Source organism: Bradysia coprophila, unplaced genomic scaffold (assembly GCF_014529535.1).
Source record: "Bradysia coprophila strain Holo2 unplaced genomic scaffold, BU_Bcop_v1 contig_232, whole genome shotgun sequence".
NCBI classification, from domain to species: Eukaryota; Metazoa; Arthropoda; class Insecta; order Diptera; family Sciaridae; genus Bradysia; species Bradysia coprophila.
In genome coordinates, this window is record NW_023503493.1 from 6,745,921 (window position 1) to 6,765,804 (window position 19,884).

The 19,884-nt window shown below is 36.8% G+C and overlaps 2 protein-coding genes across 3 annotated transcripts in view; one reads left to right on the forward strand and one right to left on the reverse strand.

The window, feature by feature from the left end:
* Window positions 1-10,689, reverse strand: part of LOC119076009 (protein TANC2) — a 69,848-nt gene extending 59,159 nt beyond the window's left edge. For both annotated transcript variants that reach the window (XM_037182593.1, XM_037182592.1), the window contains exon 1: window positions 9,719-10,689. In XM_037182593.1, the coding sequence (XP_037038488.1) occupies window positions 9,719-10,670 (952 nt within the window). In that variant the 5' untranslated portion in view covers window positions 10,671-10,689. The remainder of the gene's footprint in view (window positions 1-9,718) is intronic.
* Window positions 10,690-16,569: 5,880 nt separating this feature from the next.
* LOC119076064 lies at window positions 16,570-18,848 on the forward strand. Its single transcript, XM_037182707.1, has 3 exons — window positions 16,570-17,003; window positions 17,115-17,959; window positions 18,048-18,848. The coding sequence occupies exons 1-3, from the start codon at window positions 16,857-16,859 to the stop codon at window positions 18,556-18,558; spliced, it is 1,503 nt and encodes a 500-aa protein (XP_037038602.1). The 5' UTR covers window positions 16,570-16,856; the 3' UTR covers window positions 18,559-18,848.
* The last annotated feature ends 1,036 nt before the right edge of the window (window positions 18,849-19,884 follow it).

Sequence of the window (19,884 nt, forward strand, 5' to 3'; positions counted from 1 at the left end):
AAAATCCTTGGAAAACGATATGAAAATCCTTTGACATCGAAATTTACCACTCGACTGAACCCGCCGATATGAAATAAACGGGAAATGTATGGACCGAACTAAATGGAAAAAAAACCGTAAGCTCAGACGACCTAAATGAAAAAGTGGATCTCAACTTTAATGGTCTGTAATGGTTCTCGAACTGAACTGAGCAGGCAGTTTACAACTTTAAAACTGGAAAGGATCTAAAATATCAGTCCAGGTCAAGCATTCCACATCTCCAATATCCTTTAAGACTCCTCAATTTGAGCGAGGGGTAAATCACTGATTTTTTGACAAGTATTATATGAAATTATTTGGTGATTATATGTGATAAAATGAGAAAGTGATTTCCCCATCGAATTTGAGTGAATTTTGCACAATCTTTTTTCTCTCTAGAAAATCACGCAACATCCTCCAACTTATCAAGTTTCAGAAAAGTTTAGCCATCTGTTAATGACACAAATAAGCAATGACCTGTAGCTGATGATGCCTTATATGTAGCCAAATGCATGATCAAACTAATGAAGTACAAGATTTCATAACATCAAGTGTTGAAAATAACTCAAAGAAGAGAGAGAATACGTGACACTCAACTGCCGTAATTCAGAAGAAAAGCAATTTCCATTGAAAATTACCAAATTAGTGAAAATTATTTTGTCTTTTCCACTGGAAATTGTTTTTTTAATCCAAACTACAGCAACCATTCAATCAGCTTGTTGGCAACAATGTGAAAAAGCAAGAACAAAACACAGTTCATCACACGGTTTTCCACAAGTTAAGGACGTGGTTGAACAACAAATACATTGAACATCTGAGATAAACGCAACCAGATAAGACAAACTTATTCTGTTACACTTTCTCTTCATATTATCGATGCAAAAGCCAACATTAAATTTGTCTGATGCATAAAGTTGGAAGGTTATAAATTTGAAAAAAAAGATCGAGAGACGAGTTATGGAGTGTAATGCAGTTGGTTTTGGAAATTAAGATGTTTTTATGCATCGTTTTGTTTAATAACCATTGCCTTGCCTTGGTTCAATTGCATAATACAGTTTAAAGAACCTTTTTTTTTTAATATTTATCGTCATTTTAATGCATACGTGCAGCATAAGCATTACATGTATTGTAGCATCTTGTTGGAATTTAATATGCTGGCTGATGTATCCACATATCCACACACAGAGAGTGTATGCAAAACGTATACGGTTGATTATATTGATTAATCAGTGGAGAACATTCAAAACAGAACGACGATAATTATCCTGAATGTAAAACATAAAATTTATGAGCATATCCAATTGCGTCGCATTCGCTTAAGTTTTCATATTTCTTTTACCTTTTATCCGTGTTTTTATTAACGTTGTAATAATAAATACATCACATTGTCACCAAAATAATCAACCCATCTCTGGTTTGTGAATGGTGAAGATAGTTAGCCGAATGCATGCGGTCAACTACACAAACATTTTTTTGTTGGTAATTTTTTTTTTCTTCTGTTGTGTGTGTTCTCAGTTCTGGAACACTTTTACTGTTACTGAAAATCATCATAATTTAATGTTCCAAAAAAGAATGGAAAAATAAAAACTTAGTCCTTCCGAGAAAGACTGGATCACGTTTTTAGCCCCGTACGAAGTACGAAGGGGCTTATAGGATTACGATGCCGTGTGTAATTGATGGAATTCGAAGCAGACGGTAAGGGCAAAGTGTTTGCCTATGTTCATAGATGACGAATCCGCAATAAAAATTTGGGCCGTCTGTCCGTCTGTCCGTCTGTCCGTCTGTCCGTCTGTCCGTCTGTCCGTCACGTCGATATCTTGAGTAAATCAAATCCGATTTCAAAAATTTTTTTTTCCCTGAAAGATAGTCAAAATAGTGAGGCTAAGTTCGAAGATGGGCATATTCGGGTCGGCCCTTCGTGAGTTAGGGCCACCTAAGTGATTTAAGGTCTTTTGGTGATATTTATGGCAAAATAAACGATGGAAATGTTAATGACACGGCAAATGATAGGTATTGTCAATACCAATCCAGGAAAAAAAAGTTTTTTAAAATCGGGTGAGTGGAGCGTGAGTTAGGGCCTTAGAAGTGAAAAGCTACTAAGGCCCTATGTGTATTTTACATAGAACTCAAGTAAATTTCATTCGTTTTTCGTAATTTTTGTGTCATTTGGAAGGTAATCAAAAGCCGAATAGAATGTTGTTGAAAAAAAAATTAAATTTGGGTCCTCGGACTAAGGCCGCTACTAGGGCCCTATGTGTATTTTACATTGAACTCGAGTAAATTTCATTCGTTTTTCGTAATTTTTGTGTCATTTGGAAGGTAATCAAAGGCCGAATAGAATGTTGTTGAAAAAAAAAAATTAAATTTGGGTCCTCGGACTAAGGCCGCTACTAGGGCCCTATGTGTATTTTACATAGAACTCAAGTAAATTTCTTTCGTTTTTCGTAATTTTTGTGTCATTTGGAAGGTAATCAAAAGCCGAATAGAATGTTGTTGAAAAAAAAATTAAATTTGGGTCCTTGGACTAGGGCCCTATGTGTATTTTACATTGAACTCGAGTAAATTTCATTCGTTTTTCGTAATTTTTGTGTCATTTGGAAGGTAATCAAAGGCCGAATAGAATGTTGTTGAAAAAAAAAATAAATTTGGGTCCTCGGACTAAGGGCGCTACTAGGGCCCTATGCGTATTTTACATATAACTCGAGCAAATTTCATCCGTTTGTCGTAATTTTTGTTTAATTTAGAAGGTAATCGAAGGCCGAATAGAATGTAGTTGAAAAAATAAATAAATTTGGGTCCTCGGACTAAGGCCGGTACTAGGGCCCTATGTGTATTTATACTCAATAAATTAAAATTTTAGGGCTATTTGAAATTTTTGTTTCATTTGAAAGGAACGTCGTACGGGGCTTCGTAATTGCGCTATGCGCAATTTCTAAGATGTACACATTCCATAATAATTTTACTTTAACTACATTAACCGGCGCAATAGGTTTACGGTCAAAGTAGGGTGACAGACGCAATAGGGTCACGTACGCAATAGATATACGGGTTTGTACGGGGCTCAGTCGCAGCAAACGCTCCGACTGTTCTGATGGCTCGTTTTTTCTTGTTTCTCTTCAACAAATTAATGTCTGAGTATGGTCTATCCAAGGAATGAACATTCTAATATATCTTGTTCACACACATAAAAACCCGAATCGTTTCATAAATATAAACAAAAAAAAAATCAAAATTTTATGTTTCATTCATCATACAAAAACGAATGAAGACAATACAAAGTGGATGAAAAATTGAATGGTTTAGCGGTCGTATTCACTCGTTGAGGAAGAGCACGCAGCGGTAAACTGAGAAACTTGTTAAATTAATATAAAAAAAAAACTAGAGGCGAAGAACTGCGGACAGGTTGGACAAGCAGAGGTGGCTCAGCCGTTAGTGGAAGTCTCTTATCTATAACATAAATTTTAATGTTTGTTAATTTGCTTATTTGTCTTGATATAAAGGACCAGAAGAAAAGTTCTCAAGATTTATAGCCCCGTACGAAGTACGAAGGGGCTTATAGGATTACGATGCCGTGTGTAATTGATGGAATTCGAAGCAGACGGTAAGGGCAAAGTGTTTGCCTATGTTCATAGATGACGAATCCGCAATAAAAATTTGGGCCGTCTGTCCGTCTGTCCGTCTGTCCGTCACGTCGATATCTTGAGTAAATCAAATCCGATTTCAAAAATTTTTTTTTCCCTGAAAGATAGTCAAAATAGTGAGGCTAAGTTTGAAGATGGGCATATTCGGGTCGGCCCTTCGTGAGTTAGGGCGACCTAAGTGATTTAAGGTCTTTTGGTGATATTTATGGCAAAATAAACGATGGAAATGTAAATGACACGGCAAATGATAGGTATTGTCAATACCAATCCAGGAAAAAAAAGTTTTTTAAAATCGGGTGAGTGGACCGTGAGTTAGGGCCTTAGAAGTGAAAAGCTACTAGGGCCATATGTGTATTTTACATAGAACTCAAGTAAATTTAATCCGTTTTTCGTAATTTTTGTTTCATTTGGAAGGTAATCGAACGCCGAATAGAATGTTGTTGAAAAAAAAATTAAATTTGGGTCCTCGGACTAAGGCCGCTACTAGGGCCCTATGCGTATTTTACATACAACTCGAGTAAATTTCATCCGTTTTTCGTATTTTTTGTTTCATTTGGAAGGTAATCAAAGGCCGAATAGAATGTAGTTGAAAAAAAAAATTAAATTTGGATCCTCGGACTGAGGCCGATACGAGGCCCTATGTGTATTTATACTCAATAAATTAAAATTTTAGGGCTATTTGAAATTTTTGTTTTATTTGAGAGGAACATCGTACGGGGCTTCGTAATTGCGCTATGCGCAATTTCTAAGATGTACACATTACATAATAATTTCGGAAAATTCGAGGATTTCGATAAAGGCTGTGGAACTTATAATATAGCTGCAAGACTTATAAAAATATAGCTACTGAACGCATATTCTAAAAATGTTGGTAATTTACGTGCAATATGAGTTACACAACTATATTATGGATCACACAGCTACATTATGCACCGACAACACATGTTATAGCTAGGATTTGCATATTGTGGCTGTGTACTCTATATCATAGCTGTGTAACGCATATTTGACGTATGAAAAATATAGCTGTGGGCTGCATATCAGAAAATGTATGGGACCATGCATTCAAGTCATCCGTGCTGATGCTCAATTGACATTAATGTTAATGGATAAAGAAAAATCGCACCAAAAACTGTTCTAAAACAGCTTAGCTGATTATAATGAGGTTTCATCATCAGGTTAATGGTAACGCCTCTTCAATAGTCAAAATCCGTAGAAACACAGACGAATGAAAATATCAGAAATTTCACTACATTAGAAACGAATTAATTAATTAGCCAAGTATTGCTCCTAAAAATCAAAATCGTCATTTCACAGATAATAATTGAATTGGCGATTCTTCACACAGTTTCAATTCACTTTCTTTCAGAACCTAAAGCCATTCTCCAAGTGACAACTGACAACTCACCAAACTAAAAATGCTAAATATAAAAACTACAGACTTGAATTAGGCTGTGTGCCGCATAATATAGCTGTAGAATTTATATTGTGGTAGCAACGCTTCGAAATAAGAACGTGTTAAAGCACAAGCAAAGTTAGCACAGCAGCAGCATAGGTGACGGTCGGATTCTCGGGTTAAGCATCAATCGGCGCGGTTAGTACTTAGATGGGTGACCGCAAAATTCATGAAAGTTTAGAAGAAAAAATTTTTATTTCTCGTGATAGATTTGAAATGCGGCTCACAGCTATACTATAAGTTGCACAGCTATTTTAACTACAGTCTTCGAAATATGCATTTCACAGCTATATGCCAAAAAATGGGGGTGCTAAGTCCACTTATAGATCTCACACGCATATTGGGATTTTCCGTGTACTTTAACCGGCGCATAGGCTTACGGTCAAAGTAGGGTGACAGACGCACTAGGGTCACGTACGCAATAGATATACGGGTTTGTACGGGGCTCAGTCGCAGCAGACGCTCCGACTGTTCTGATGGCTCGTTTTCTCATTTTCTTGCTCTATTTGACGCGTGAATTGTTTTTTCCGTTGGCGCTGTGAATGCATTCTTTAAATATGTCAAAAAGTAATACCGAGCGAAGCCGGGTAAACTCCACTTTAATATAAAGTTTGTGTTGTTGGTTTGTTTTTTTGTTGTAGAAGCCCAGACAAAAGTCCCAGAGATTTGACTGGCTAGAGTAAAAGTCACTTTCATGCGTTATTTGACGCGTGAAATTTGAAGCGTTTTTTAACAGGGAAACATTTTTGTGACGCGTGAAAATATTTTTTGGAGAAAATTTAATTTTGACGCGCAAAAATATTTAAATATTTTGTCATAACAGCAAAGTTCCGACTAGTGGTACTTCAATGGTTAAATGTAGTTTATCAACTATTGCCCTTAATCGAACACCAATGGAATTCTTATATCAACTAACTCTGATGACGTCACAAACTTTTTTGAATTTAGTCTCATTCAATTCAAACTCTTGGGATCTTCCATATTTCAAATTTAATTAAAAATATCGAAGATTTATCTCTCGTGGATTTAGATCTATCATGGGAGTTACAATGTGTAAATTAATGGATTTATGTCAAGTGCATGGATCACGTTGAACGATTGTCCCATTAAAAAAAAATCTGTCGATTTACGAGCAATAAAATAATGCCTCAGTCAGCATAGCTCTGCCAATTAAAAGATTTTTTCTCACATCAAATCGATTCTATGCTTGTCTAAACAAAAAAAAAACAAGACCTGACATCATATCAGCGAAAATGTTTGCTTTTCCGTTGTTTTTTTTTTCAAGTCATGTCATTGAATGTAGAAATATTGAGCTGGGAATTGAATAGTGCACCGCTTGTGAAATCGCGACAAGAAGATATATAATTTACATTTAAATTTTTGCTTACTCAATGGTGCAATGCTTTCAAGCAAATGCCATTCGTGAACTGTACTTGTCGCAAAGTGCACCTCAACGGATTTTACGTAAGAAACGTAATTTATAATGCTCAAAGTAAAGCGGTCAATTATGTATATTAGAGATCGCGATGTTGTGTCATTCATCGACATTGATAATATGGGTCAACCTTTAAGTTGATATTAGGGTGATTGAAGTTTGACCCATTCAAGACTAGGAAGAATTTTCACTATGTCTGTCCTTAACCACGATACACAAAATTTACTCCCAAATCTAGTACTACGAAATATCGTCAGTGGCCTGTTTTTGATCGATGCATCAACTGCATTTATATAAATAAAATATTTTGTACTCTACACACATTGCCAACGTATTTTAATCTCCGCACAGTACGTTATGCTTTATAGGTATATCAATAGTTTCTTACTGGCAAACAACACTTGAACTAACAACAGACGGTCTGCACATAATTTCAACGGAAAATAGACAGACGAGAATTTCGCAATTGATTTTAATAAATTGCAAGTTTTCATTCATCCGGTATTCGACGCCTACGGTTTGCTGAAATAAAATGACGTCGCTTTGTCTCATACCCATGATCGAGCACGTTTGTTTTCTCAGTTTTAGCTGTTTGGTATATTATACCAGTTTGCCATTTCATCATTTTCTTTTTTGTGATAAAAGTTCGTTCACTTGAGTCAGAGCTACCCATTGCTTTACAATTTGATCGAATAGTGGGCAGAACAGTGCGTATATCAGTATACCAGTTCTGCTGAATTTTACATAATTGGATATTAGCTTGATTAGCTTTGAAATGTATGCTTTTGACCGCAGTCTATTTGATATCCTGCCTGATTCTGGGTCTAACACATTTTACATTGAATATGCACTCTGTTATCTGCTGTTAAAAATACTACGAATGCAAAACCACGCTGGGAGATTGTGAAGTGATGTGTGCTCATCGGTTGTTTAATCAATCGGAAAATGTATAGCGGTTGATGAGGAGTTGCATTGGGATCGTAACCATCACTAACATAAAATTTCTTTTCAATTGAAAGTTGAATATTGCAATCAATTTATCAATTAAAACTAATTAATTTGCGAGATCGTGAAACGCAGATGAACTGAGCCCAGAAAACTGTCAGACAATTCTATATATTTATTCGATATGATGATGAATGGACTCGACCGACATAAGGAATGATTGAAATAGGAACGTTGCTATGAGGTAAAAACTTGAATATTTACCATCACATAATCGTATAGAAATCATGTCATTTACAATAATGAGTGTTGAATAAACGTGGAACGTTTAATTAATGGAAGCATTTAAATATCAGAATAGACTTGCATGCAGTTCAGTAAATCAATTAGTCGATACATTTTTGTAAAATTATTGTTGGTGTTGGTCAACTCTGGCTTTTTTAAACCACCATTAAGACTGTCCGTACTATCATTTATATTTGAATTCTCATTCTAAATTTCAAATTCAGGCGTCTGATGACCCGTTTGTGTATCTGTCTTTCATAACTCCCTCTAGCGAACTCCGGGAAAATTCGGCTGTTTAAGCAGACATACTGCTCCCAGAACTGGTCAAACTGACGAAAGGAAGGAATTTACGTATCTGACTTAGTTTCTTTGAAGATTGATTTTAGGCAATGTCGCGAGTTACAGCCCGAACGAAGTGCAATTTTACAATTTTTCCATACAAGCACAGAAAGCGTCACCTACAACGATATCAGTTGTTTTGGAAGTATACAAAAGGACTTGCGTCACTTTTTACTCTTTTAAGGGTTTTTGACCGATCTGCTGTAGGTGAAATATTTGATGTGCACATGATCGCAAAACCTCTCCAATTCGTTGAATTGCAACAGGTACAGCATGTATGTAGTTCTGGGCTACAAATGTTCACTCTGCATCGCTACACCATTTCCCTACAGTCAAAGAGGCTTCCCGACTATGAGCAAAATGTGAAAAATAGTGTTTTTTCAGAAAGAGTCCCTCGGAATCGATCGGTTTTGGGCTAGAAATGTCCCCCAGACATGCTACTTATAAAAAAAAACTATGTTGGACGAGAATTTGCTTCAAATTTAGTCTTTTATTCCAGCCGTAAAGGTCACCTTTTTTTTCAAATGGTCCGCAAATCCTGCAACATAAAACTTCTGAGGTATGTGATGGTGATTGAGATCAGCTACCATAATATGTGGTTGGCCCATTGGTCGGAACAATGATGTTGCAGAGATGCAGCACTCTTTGAAAGTTGACCATACTTTGATTGATGGCTGGCCATGGGTGGTGAGTGCGGAAGTCAGGGTGGGCTCAAATTGTCGGCAGTGGACAGGCCAACAATCCTACAAAGTTTTAACTTTTTGGGTTGCTCCTTCCTCAAGATATTGCTAAAAAAGTGTTTTCACCATCATATGACATCTACACACATTACACCCAAACTAGATTTTTTTGTAAAAAATTACAGACATCCGTTCGCTAGAATTGAACGACGAATCGAATGAGCTATAATTCAATAATGTCGGAGATAGCTTGTTTTCCAAGCGGTCGAAAAATTACCGAATTGACTTCTAAGCATTAAAAAAAAATTCTCTGGCTTCCGTCTCTTAGTAACCGTTATTTATTTATATTGTTATTCGACTTGAAAAGTGAGTCGCAACAAAAAATGATTCTTGGTATGGCTCGATTAAAATCGACCGTCCTAAACGGAAATGAATAAACCTTTGCAAACAAAAAGGATTCCGACTTTTCTAAATTTCCCCACTTTCGTCCCCGAAGCATGTTAATAAATAGAAATAAACCAACAAAAAAATCCTCCAATTTCAGTAAATCATAGCTAGTTCTTACCCTTTACAGACGGAAAACATTTCATCAGTTTTACTATCGGATCTATTACTTCACTTGATCAAAGTATTTTCAGTAGATTCAGTTCAAATCTTTCACTTCATTTGTTCAGACTATACGTTTTTCTATATAGGTCCGCATTAGTCAGAGCTTCGCATTTCTGTTCCTGCAGTCGTTATCGATAACAGATGAGAACCGTACGTAAACTTAAATGTGGAACACGCAATCGCTGTCTACATTATTTTCCGCAAATTTATTTTTAATGACAACCTTCACATCCTAGAAAATGACCTCACCCCAACCAGTTTTTATAACAAATAATGTTCAACAGCGAATGTAAAATAAAATTCTACTCACCACTATCGACAACCTCCTCAAATTTACCAACAGCTTCGTCGCTGAAATACTTAGAACCATCCGGTAGATGCACTGACATTTCCAACGGATTTATTGTCGTCGTCTTCGTACCCATCCCGCTAAATTCAATAGACGATTGCATTGACTTCGGTTCCGTAAACGATACATTCATGGATGTTGTACCGTCAATGAACGAATTGCTCAACGATGTTGGTAGTGGACTGCGACACTTTGCTTGGTTATTGATCAGCGGATTTAGATACAAAAAATCGTCGAGTTGACTTTTATCAATCAATTCATCGCTGCTTTTGTGAATGGTGTTCACATCTTCTAGACTTTTGTCAACAAACGGGTTAGACAGCGCACCGTAACACGAAGTCGTCATTATTTTCGGATACTCCAGAACCGGCTCACCAGATTTTACAGTCGACGCGTAAACATCATTCTTATCGGTAGCATGCACATCGACTGTTATCCTCTTTTGGGTCGCCTCACCGGAAATCCGATGCGGCCATGTGTGATTCGACCATGGATGCACCGACGTTTGCTGATCGGAAATCTTATCGATTCGTTCGACTGATTCAATGTCCAGTATGCACGATTCATCTAACGTCGTGATGTATTCACTAACATCTTCAGCTTCCCAACACATTGGCTTTCGGTCGAGCATTGTGTTGAACGAATCATCATTCTGCTGGGTGACTTCCATCGGTAACGAGTTGTACGATTCAGATTCCGACCAATTTTCTAAAATGCACGACAAATGTCTCGTGCGATGGTACGCGCCCAGCTTGAATGTCGGTAGTGTATCGACAATTATCGATTGTTCGGGCGAATTTGTCGCCAGATCGTAGGTGATCGATGGTGATGAATCGTAATAGTTCGAAATGCCGAACAATGGAGAATCGGAATTGTTTGATGATAATAGCAATTTTTCGGTTGATTGATCCATGGTTGCAACGGTGATCAGTCTAAAATAGATTTTTTTTCACGTTAAAATACGAATCGACAAATATAATGAATGGGATGTGGGATGGTAATATGAATAATAATGAAATGAACAACACAACCAAGTTGAGAGATTCCATCTTTCTTGTTGTTGCTGCGATAAAAAGGTGAAAGTTTCTCTCTCATATTACAATCCATAAGTGTATGATCCTTCAGAGCTTAATTATTCAGTTTAAAAAAAAATCCTCCAGCTTGTAACAACGACAAACTCATAGCAATCAGATAAATGACCCGGCCGCCCCATGTCTTGCAAGATGAATTACAAATTCTTATTGTCTTGATCATTGTTATATGGAACGAAATGATCGAAAATGTTCCTCCACCTACATAACACAGCGAAGTATAATTGTGTCAGTGTCATAACCGTGCAAATCAACAAGTACTGCAATAAAATGCAGCCTACACAAGGATGTTACGTGCAGCAAAAAGAACGAATAATTCGAATACCATGCCGTGCATCAGTCAACAGTCTATAAAAAGGTAAATTTATTTAAATCGATTGAATTGAATTAAAAACGACAATAAAATGAACGCATAATGCCTCCTCCGAAATGTTAAATAATTTTGGCCAGACAAATGGATAGAATATGTGGAACAAGAAAATATTAGCTGCTGCTGAATGAGAGTCCCTAACATGTTTTCTAATTTAATGTGAACGTTGGAACAGGTGAGAAGCCAAATTCACTACTTCTTGCTCATGTTCTCTTTTGGTTGAAAATTTGTATCAAATATTTACAATAAAATTTCACACTGTCGACATCAGTCAATACCGAGTCTGTTACTTCTTCCGATCAATACATTTTCAATCTTTTACTTCGTTAATTTTAACATATGCGCTATATGAGACTGCACTAACCTCTGCTCATTACTGATTTTCGTCGGTGCTGTCGATTACAAATGAATCGTTTAAAATTCGAGTACAAATGATATTTCCGTCCATATACAGTCCTTGTACATGTACAGTGGAATATAATGAAAATGTAATGCTATTCAGTCTCGCGGCCGAGCACATTACTTCGATTTTCTTTTGTTCCTAATGAAAGGAATGGATGGCGTATGTTTGGAATTTCGTGCACCCGTGAATCTGATTCGGTTATGTATGACATTAACTCCCCGCTGTACCGGTTATTTTTGTCTCCAATACTTTGCAGCACGTAACCTCATCATGGTGTACCATACTAAACAAACGAAAGTCCGTCGAACTGAGGTACACAGTTATGATATAATCAAATCAGGGCTTATTATGGGAAATTTTTTATTCGGTAAAATTCCCAATAATTCTGATAAAATTCCGAAGAAATTCAGGCCAAGCAATACATCAATTCTGAATTTGTTTTCAGATTTTTTTCCGAATTTTAGAAATAAAATTTCCAATAAAAAGTCATGAATCTAGAGTTTATAATAGGTGGCGTTGCTTCCGCCTCGCCGAGTACCAACACCATCTTTTATAAATTCTCTCTACAAAAACTGTTTTATATCATTAAGTGACGGTAATGAAGTGTCGGTAAAAATGTGAACGATGAAAATGAGCTGAAATCCAAGGTTCTGAAAGACCAGGTTAAGATACTTCTGAGTTGATCACGAAGGCGTAAACACAAATTTTGACAATTTAGACAGGTTTCGTTGAACACACCCATTACAGAATGTGTGAAATGTCAACTTGATAAAAATATTTTTTTTTCCTTCAAGTTTTCTTTTCGTACAATCTGTTATGAGTGTGTTTAACAAAAAATGTCTAAGTTGTCAAAATTTGTGTTTCGAAAGTATCCTAACCTGTTCTTTCAGAAACTTGTTAAAATCAACGAAAATCTTTTGTTCTAAATGTCATATTTGATACGTAAGTCGCTGTGTGAATCTACGGTGGTATAAGTCCAAGCAAGCATTATGTAATAAGTAAAAAAAATATTCAAAAATTGCGGTTGGTCCCTTTTCTATTTTTAGAACTTTTGATATCAATTAGTAAAGACCAAAACAATAGAATGCTATGAATGGCCATCTATTACTGAGTGAAAGAATTAAATAGTTATTTATGCAGCTAGTTGTGAAAAGTGGTCGTTTGTGTCATCACTAGATGTGATGTTATCAAACGAGCGAAGCGAGGTCAGGGCAGAATTTTTATTTACGGTTAATGGTTCAGATATGAAGAAGGAGTGGTGAAAAGTAAATCCATTTCACAACTAGTGATGAAAAGTAAAACATAGAAAACCAGGTAAAAACAGACCCTTCGTTCGCCACCCAAATCACGCATGAAAAAGTTCAGTTTTCGCAGCGCAGTTGCAGAAAATATTTATAGTTAACGCAGCGCCGATAAAGTTGTAAATGAGAGAGCGTAATGTAAATATATGTAATGCAAAAGTACGTAATAATCTCTTATCGTTTATTGTCGGTTTGATAAAGCAATTATGAGAAGCTGAAATTCACTTGCTGCCTTTTTGTTGCAACGTTTGTTACATTTAGTTAGATAAAAAGAAATCTCGGATGAAGTGTGTTAAATTTGATTCGATAAATAAATCCGTTCATAGCACTGTCAGTGCGTTCATCCGTTCATTTATTCGGAAGGAAGACCTTCTGGGAATGCAATTTGTCCCAAAAATTTCCTCTATAAATGTGTGAGTTAATCCCGTCGCGAGTTAATCCAATTAAACTTTAAAACGCAAGAAGGTCGAAATCGTAAGCGATTGAATTATTTTGAAACATAAAAATCATCGTTTTCTACCTCGTAAATAGAGTGTGCTATTACGCGTAGTGTTATATAATCCATAAAAATTGTAAAACATCCGAAAAGGATGCACGTTTCAACACTAAAAATTTGAATAAATCAAAATCTCATTTAACGATTACATACAGCACACACAGTCAACCAAATAATTATTCCATCCATTTATCATTCGTAAATCATTGGCAACGAGAGTAAAAAGAAAAACACGAAAAAGAGAACAAAAAAATCGTCTTCCATCTTCTTCGGCTAAAAACATGGATTTTCATTAATCTATCTCGTTCAACAAAATTCAAACGATAAAAAAGGTCCTAAAATTAGATAAAGTTCAATACACACCTCCCCCATGTGTGTAACATACTGACTGTGTTCCGTTAGAATATTTACCTCGCTCGTTCGTATACCTCGAAATAAGAAGAAGGAAAAAAAACCTTAAAAGGTAAATGCCCTTAAATGGAATAAGATTTACTTATTTCATCAACATGTCAACAAACACCGAATATGTCTAATATTAAATCGTATGCGCAGCAGCCACTAGTATAAAACATACAATAGTAGTTTTTCTCTGACGAACAGTGTGATCTTTTTACACTTACTGATGAATGTTTTGCCTCGAAAATAAATGTTTCGTTCGGAGCGAAGCTATAGCTTGAAGTCCGTATGGAAGTAATTCGTCGGGAGAATTTCACATGTGACTTTAAAATGTCTTCATACTATAAACACACAAAATGCGTGCAGGGATTTAAGAAAATAATATCCAACATATTAACTGACAAATGAGCACATTGTTTTCCTCTCAGATGTTTGTATAAATATGGTGCACGGTTATTTATATGTGACTGTAACGTTGGCTGGCTACGCATACCGTTCTGATAAAAAAAAGAAGAAACCTGGGTGAATGTGCACTTATTTACTATATACGGTTTAGGGGTTATTAACCGATCACAAATTGTTGTAATAACCGTATATGGGGGTCACATTCAGGAAATGAGAGTACTCTGTCATATCACATAATTTTACATAAGGTTTCTGACTTGTTCTGGTATGCGATCCATTTTCTATAGATGTTTGTTTGCGATTTGATTCAAGGATTTGATAATGCAAATGTAGGAGGAGGCGAGTTGTTTCGAAATGATATAGCTTCGTGGTCTCTGTGTTGAATTAATTTGCAGTCGTTACAATATAATATTTAAAATTAAAATTAAAATTGGCACGGGCTAAACAAATGTAGTTCATTTCACGACATTTTCATATCAGAGTGCGTCCATCCAATTTTTCACTTAAAATTCCATCGACTCCGATAACTTTTTCTTCGTATACCAGACAATTAAGTTTGGATTAACTTTTTTCGTCATTAAATGAATATTCCTGAGTGGTGGCATCCAAGGCAAATATAGTGAGAAGGTAATGCCATTCAGACGAGCGGCCTAGCACATAAGTTCGATGCCAATGACACCTTTTTTTAAATGGTTGACTACGATTTACTTGTATTTCACAAAAATATTTTCGCTATCTCACAACAGATGGCCCGACTTTCTATTCCATTTTTTTGCTTTCAACGAAGGGATGAGATGGCGTTTGTATCGAACTTCACTATATTTACCTTGCTCTTTTGTCGTTTTGGAAATGATGTTTCCTGAGTGCTGACATCAACCTGTTTTCATAGCTTAAAATCGGATCAACATATAACTAGGAGAATTGTAGATAGTGACGCCATCTATGTTTTCATACTTAAATGCAACAAATGACACGATATAGTAAAAAAAAGCTAAAAAATGACAGAATTCATAGGTTTCTTCCAAATAACTGTAAAACCGAACTTTGACAATACGAACGACGACGATTTCATCCACAGAGATGAACATAACCTAAACGCCAACAAATTTCTTTGTAAATTTTTCGTTACAATTTTCGTCAACCTGAAAGTTGAGGTTAAGCTACTTTCTGTGGATGAAATTTGACATTTCGAAATGACCTTGGAACAAACGTATTACTGCTGTTGCGGTTTGTGAGCCACTTACGACGGCGGCTGATACCAGAATTTGGTATCGTTTATTGTTTTTTTGCATTTTATAATGTTACCAACATGACGAACACGAATTTTCACAGGATTGCAATATAATGATCAAAAAACATTGGAGAAAGATATTCGGACATTGTCGCATAGAGATACAGTGAACGACATCTCAAATGTCTCACTGTCAAATTTTTCTGAGAATTTTATTGTGTCATTGCAAATTCACAATGACATTCTCTGAAAAAAATGACAGTGAGACATTTGAGATGTCGGTCACTGTAATTTTGACAGAAAATTCAATATAATGACAAAAAACCAAAAAATGGTAACAGATGACATTGGGCCGGTGAGGCTGCATCAACGCCATATGTTATTATTTCTCAGCAAAAAACTGTTGTTTTGTAATCAGGTTGCTAGTAGCCAAGAATTGAAATCTCCTGACGGGAGTCGATTCATAATGCTAGTGCATAGTTTATGAAACCTTGCAAAATACATGAAAATTGTTTTCAATCACTGGACTCACCATAGAGTTGTGGATGTAATGGGGCTTTTACTCTCTTTCATTCATTCATGAATTTTTGACAGACGACCCGAGACTAGTTAATCTCTTGGTCAACTGGCGTCTATCGGTAACTCTAACTGCATTTCATTGCGAAATTTCAACTGAACTGAACTGAACTGAACCCCCTCATACACAACATTTTCAATTCCTCTCATTTTGACTTGCCACTAAAGATTAGTTAAAATTAACTGGTCAGAAATCGCTCTCCGTGAACAGGTTTGTATAAGAATCGGTGCCCTAAGTCTGAGCCACAATCGTCCTTAAAAAATTATTTGAATACTCTTCTTTCATTCGAAGACAATCAAAATTTTTAATTCTCTGATTAAATTGAAAGAATTGTTTCAAATAGCAGAACATTTGGATTGAAATCAACGCGTACTTTTCCACTTTTAAATTTTTTTACTTTTCTTCCCGCGCTCAGTTTTGAAAATCGTTTATAGTAAAATGCAAAAATGGCAAAACGACGTCACATTCTAGTGACACGAGCGGCATATTGAATGTAGCGGCTCTTGACACAATAGCCGATCATATCTCAATTATGTGTCAACAGGGTCAACAGCTTTCAAAGCGTTCAACCAGCGTCATTCCAGTTTGAAACTTGGACGTGGTGGTCGTGTTTTGTCAGTCACTCTCCTTAAATTTTGTATATCAATTAGACGCTGCACAAACGAAATAATAAAAAAACGAAGTTCTAAGCCGGAACGTTAAGTGTCAAGTGTGCAGTCTTTTTAACCATTTTATAATCTCAGGCAGTGATAGAGACATAATTATTCGTTTATCGATTCAATTGATTCATATTTCGTTACGCGTTTGAAGACAAAAGTCATTAGTCAGTATGCCGCCGTTTCAAGGTTTGGTTCCTACTCTCACGGAAAAAAGCAATCAAATGTCTACAGCAAGCACTTCGTCAGCAGCCCGCTCGAGCACAGCGGCTCAACAAAATAATGTGACGACCAACCAACAACGTCTCCCATTCGGATCGGTAAGACTTTTTTCGTCCAATTTTTTTTTCTCCTAAATGGCGTCAAATATAAATTGCTGTGCGTGACTTACACCCTTCTTTCCACTAATTCGTGCATTCCATTGTTTTCAGGTATCAGTCTCGAATCGAAGTGCAGTTCTGTTACCGCCAAACATAATTATAGGTTGCCGATCATTACGACGCACGCTACCGACGCTGTCTTACACTAGAAAATTTTTCGGTGTTTCTGTCCCAGAGCGTCCATTACATCTTCCGTTCCCCGTAATCAATACTGTCAGTGCAAACATTCCACTTCCTCCAAATTGGAACGCAAATATGGAAAAGGTCGCACAATCACTGGATCCATACCAGCTTTTTGCAGTCGATTCAAAATCGCAAGAATTCCGAAAATTGGAGAAATTACTCGATCCTTTAAATGTCTGCTACATCGACCGAATCGTGAATCCAACGGTGTGGACACGTTTCGTCAATGCAAGAAATGAAATGCTGAAGGCGAAATGCAACGATCCGATGGTATTGACCGAGCTTGGCCTCAGCCACGAAGAAATTGCACGCAGGCAGCAGTCACTGAATTTCTTGCGACACAATGCGGTAGACGCAGCCCCATTTGACGACAATTTTGCTCTGCTTTTCCATTGTACGAGAGATCGGCAAAATGTCGAACAGATTCAACGTGATGGTTTCGATGAGCGACTGAGTAACGGTGGAATACTCGGACGGGGAATTTATTTTACCGACAGTTCCAGAAAAGCAATTAGTTATGATCGGAGTAACAGTGGCGTACTCTTCATCTGTGGAGTGTTACTTGGAGATTGCATTACGCACAAAGACTCTGCTGGTTTTGGTTCATTGAAAGAACCGGAAAAATTGCCGGCAGAACGGCGGTACATTGACGACAATAATTTCGATTCGGCCATGGGACAATTGAAATTCAACGAATACGCAGTCTACAACAGGTAGGAGCAATTTTCAGATAAAAATCCGTGTTAATCGTCCGCCCGCATTCCCGCATTTTACTGATTGTTTTCTCTATTTATCTTACAGGTATCAATGTTATCCGCTGTACAGAGTGGTCTATTCCCGACTGCAATCAAGGTTCGATCACTCATCTGATTATGTGACTCCACCGCCGTTCCGTTGGCTAGCTGAAAATGAATTTCGCAAATTGGCGGACAACTCAACATGGCCATTCCATGCTAAGACCGTTTTTGAAGAAATAAATGGATCGAAAGAAACAACTCGCCAGATTAAACGATCAGCTGCACCGACACGAGAATCAATCGGTACAAAGTCAAGTCGACAAACACTCAACGAAAATCTTAAGATCTTAACGTCCGAGATCTTAAAAGGTCCTGACCATGCTGACGAAGAAGAGAAAGAGAACGATTTCCCTGTCGGAAGCGCCTTTCGACAAAACTCTTGTGAAAATATACGACAAGAAGCAGCTGCAGCAAACGAAAGTAAAATCATGGAATCATTGCTCAATGGTGAAACACTCAATGACATTCTACCGAAGAAGATACAAATGGCATCATCTACGACCGGTCCTTTATGAAGGTATGTGTCGGAACCTTCTAAGAGGATGAGGATGGAGTTAAAATTAAGACAAATTGTATGGACGTCGTGAAGACGTTCGCTTTTTTGGGGTCGGAATAGAACAATTAAAGTTTGACAGTTTAAGGTATGGGAAAAATACGGACATGAAGCATGGAGGGAGGGACGCTGAATAATTAAGAAAACATTTAATGAACGACACCATATATTACCTAGATGTAAGTAATTTAATCATTTGTGTAAGTCTTTATGTAACAAGCGAAATACTTGAATAAATATTTTAAATTAAAAGACAATGTTTGGTTGGACGCCAGGGCCGGACTGGCTACCCAAAACCAGGTCGTTGACTGACAAAAATCTGTACATTTATGCTCGACTGCCTGTGTTTGGCTGTACGAGGACGAGATTGAATTCTCCAAGATTAAATTTAAATCTATGTCGGCATTTGATTATTAGAGTATTTGGAATGGCGTTTTTTTGTATCCCAGTCTAAACAAATATATGGCAAAAATGCGAATTAATTCTTCCTTTACTTTCTATGTTATATAAAGCTATGGCGTACTGACCCACTGACACAATTTTACTACTTTTTTAGTACTTCATTCTTTGGGCTCTATTCTCAAGTGATATAACTTTCTCTCAAACAGCCCACTCTGCGACTAATGTGGTGAGACTGAACCCGCAGAACACTTACTATGTTAATGTCCTGCTTACATAATGAAGAGGGCCAGATTCTTTGGTTCTTACACTGTAGCTCAATAAAAAACCACTCACCCAGAATAATACTGAATTATCTTAACCAAATAAAAAGAACAACCCTCTAACTTCTGTGGGCAAGCACAAAAGGCTTATCGGCGGCTTAGGTGTGAGTAATAACATTTGTGTTATCCTACCCACTTTATCCTATCCTAACTTCACTCTGGTAAAATATCCACGAAATGTCATAGCTATGAAGTTGGTTGACAAAAAAATAGAGCGCTGACATTAGTTAAATTATGACAAAATCTTATATAATTCTACGAAAATCTATTACATTCGAGCTTTAGTTTCCAAACAACATTTCCCTGTAGATCATCTTAAGTTATGTTACTTTCAGACGTAGCCTCACTTATGTTTCGTTAAATGTTTCGTTCATTCATTCATTTGTGGATGTCGTTTCAAACGTCCGTCAAGATGATCTATAGGAAACCCCGATTGGCCTGTAGATGATGCTGCAATTTTTTCAGTACTAAAGCCTTCAAATTTGACACTTGTCAATTTAGTGTTCATGCTAGCTGGGAGCAGTGCTGTGTAATTATACGAAAATCTATTACATTTGCCTTGATTT